The sequence below is a fragment of the Eleginops maclovinus genome, chromosome 7 (assembly GCF_036324505.1).
Source record: "Eleginops maclovinus isolate JMC-PN-2008 ecotype Puerto Natales chromosome 7, JC_Emac_rtc_rv5, whole genome shotgun sequence".
NCBI lineage: Eukaryota > Metazoa > Chordata > Actinopteri > Perciformes > Eleginopidae > Eleginops > Eleginops maclovinus.
The window spans coordinates 11,255,940-11,257,969 of record NC_086355.1 but is presented as its reverse complement, the minus strand read 5'-3'; the positions used below and the strand labels follow the sequence as shown (position 1 = coordinate 11,257,969).

Here is a 2,030-nt window from a genome sequence, read left to right as displayed (position 1 = left end):
TATATACATTAGGTGTTGGAGGAATGGAATATTAAACAGTACTATTGTAAGTGTATCCGTTGTTAAAAACTGGCTAAATCTGCAGCTGGATAAAAATGTACATATACTTGGTTTTGAGTTGTAGAAAAGTTATTTTGCCCATTTAAAATGAAAACATGAAGCTTAGATAGTAGATTGTTGATGAGTCCTTGTAGTTGCCAGCTGATTGGTCAGGGGCCTTGATTGCTGGTTGACAGCACCTATGAGTAATGAGCCAGAAGGCAGTGTGTTGAGTGGTGTGGAGGATAAAAGCAGCTTCTTCAGTTTGCTCTAGTATGAGCCATCAACTCGATCTAATTGTAAAATCCAGCATTTAGAATTTCCTGCTTCCAAATGCGTATGTTGGTAACTTTGTGTTCTTGTGTTTGCTGATAGCTTGGTTGAATCTCATACATGTGTTTCTATACTGATGTGTTCTCATTTGAATCTTCTAATTCTTGTTTTAGCGTCAAAGAAAGTGTTGATTGTGTATGCACACCAGAGCTCTGGCTCATTCAACGCAGCAGCCAAAGACGCTGCTGTGGAATTTTTGACTGCTCAGGGATGCACAGTAGAAGTATCTGACCTGTATGCCATGAAGTTTAAAGCCACTGCTACAGCTGAGGACATCATTGGTAAATACTCCACTGAAAGTAAATAGTTTAGCTTTCAAACTGGTGTTCAGACTTGCAGCAAACATTTATTTTCCCTGCAGGAGACGTTAAGAATGCAGATCACTTCCGTTACGCAGAGGAGACCAAACTGGCATGGGAGGGAGGAAACCTTTGTGCTGATATCATGGAAGAGCAACGCAAACTCACTCAGGCAGACCTCATCATTTTCCAGGTAAGGCCAGAGTAAAAATGTGTTTTTTAAGCCATGCCTCTGTTCTGAACTAACCTTAAGCCCAACTTCTCAGTTCCCGATGTACTGGTTCACTGTTCCTGCCATCATGAAGGGCTGGATGGACCGGGTGCTCACCCTGGGCTATGCCTTCACTCATGAGAAGCGCTACAGCCAGGGAATCTTCAAGGTAACAAAGCAACTCAAGAAGTTTGCCTTTATTGTCAAGCTATTTCGCCCTACTTAAATCTTGACTTCTTCTCCACAGGACAAGAAGGCCATGCTCTCCTTCACCACTGGATCTCAGGAGTCCATGTTCAGTGCAAATGGCATTAATGGAGACATGAATGTCACCCTTTGGCCACTGCAGGTATTGTATTTGGATGAATAATGTTCAAAAGCATATGAGCTGTTCCAGAGGAAACATTTGACTGCATGAACACTTTTTTTAAATTCTCCAGAATGGCATCCTGCACTACTGTGGCTTCCAGGTTCTGGCACCTCAGATCTTCTGGGCGCCGTCTCACGTTCCTGCTGAGGCACGCGGTACCATGCTAGAGGGCTGGCGCACACGCATGCAAGGCCTCCTGGGAGAAAACCCACTTACTTTCACTCCCTCAGACTGCTTTGATGGGAAGACTGGTTACCAGCTGAAGCCTGAGGTCCATGCCAAACATGCCGGCAAGGAGTTTGGACTGACTGTGGGGATCCACCTGGGCAAGGCCCTGCCCCCCAACAACCAGATGAAAGCTGGAGTCTAAAGCGTGAATGACTGTCAAGTTTGTTGTTAATGATGATAAATAAAAGCTGGCCAATAACTTCTGGATTTCTGTTGACTACTTGGAAACTGTATTGTAGTTTGGTGGCTGGGGTTTGCATGTTCAATAACAGCCAAGAAATCAAGGAAAGGACTCGTGTACTTGTCAGCAATTAAACAGTTTTTACACTGCGTCGCTCGCCTCATATGGCTTTAATGGCAATGCACACAAGATGTCGCTATGGCAACCTGTTGTAGGTAATTTTTTGTAGGCCTACCAATGTAAGTATTGTAACATGATGTCCATCACGCTCCTGTTGGGAAAGATTCCGCTGATTGCCACACTCTAAAGTTAGAGCCAAGTTAACTATTCACTAACGTTTCCTAAGTTGACCCTTTCCGAGTTAAATTC

The 2,030-nt window shown here is 43.9% G+C and overlaps 1 protein-coding gene across 2 annotated transcripts; it reads left to right on the top strand.

Annotated features, from left to right (window-relative positions):
- Nucleotides 1–215: 215 nt before the first annotated feature.
- On the top strand, nucleotides 216–1,679 carry LOC134867847 (ribosyldihydronicotinamide dehydrogenase [quinone]-like). 2 transcript variants are annotated; one of them, XM_063888709.1, is made up of 6 exons: nucleotides 216–376; nucleotides 486–653; nucleotides 734–864; nucleotides 938–1,051; nucleotides 1,130–1,231; nucleotides 1,353–1,679. In XM_063888709.1, the coding sequence occupies exons 1-6, from the start codon at nucleotides 373–375 to the stop codon at nucleotides 1,620–1,622; spliced, it is 789 nt and encodes a 262-aa protein (XP_063744779.1). In that variant the 5' UTR covers nucleotides 216–372; the 3' UTR covers nucleotides 1,623–1,679. The 2 variants fall into 2 exon arrangements, with proteins under 2 accessions (XP_063744779.1, XP_063744778.1); XM_063888708.1 differs by having other exon boundaries at nucleotides 1,323–1,679.
- The last annotated feature ends 351 nt before the right edge of the window (nucleotides 1,680–2,030 follow it).

Excerpts from the sequence above, each read along its gene's own strand:
- LOC134867847 (XM_063888708.1), top strand. Across the intron at positions 654-733 it reads TACAGCTGAGGACATCATTG|GAGACGTTAAGAATGCAGAT; the intron begins GTAAATACTCCA and ends TTTTCCCTGCAG. Across the intron at positions 865-937 it reads CAGACCTCATCATTTTCCAG|TTCCCGATGTACTGGTTCAC; the intron begins GTAAGGCCAGAG and ends CCAACTTCTCAG.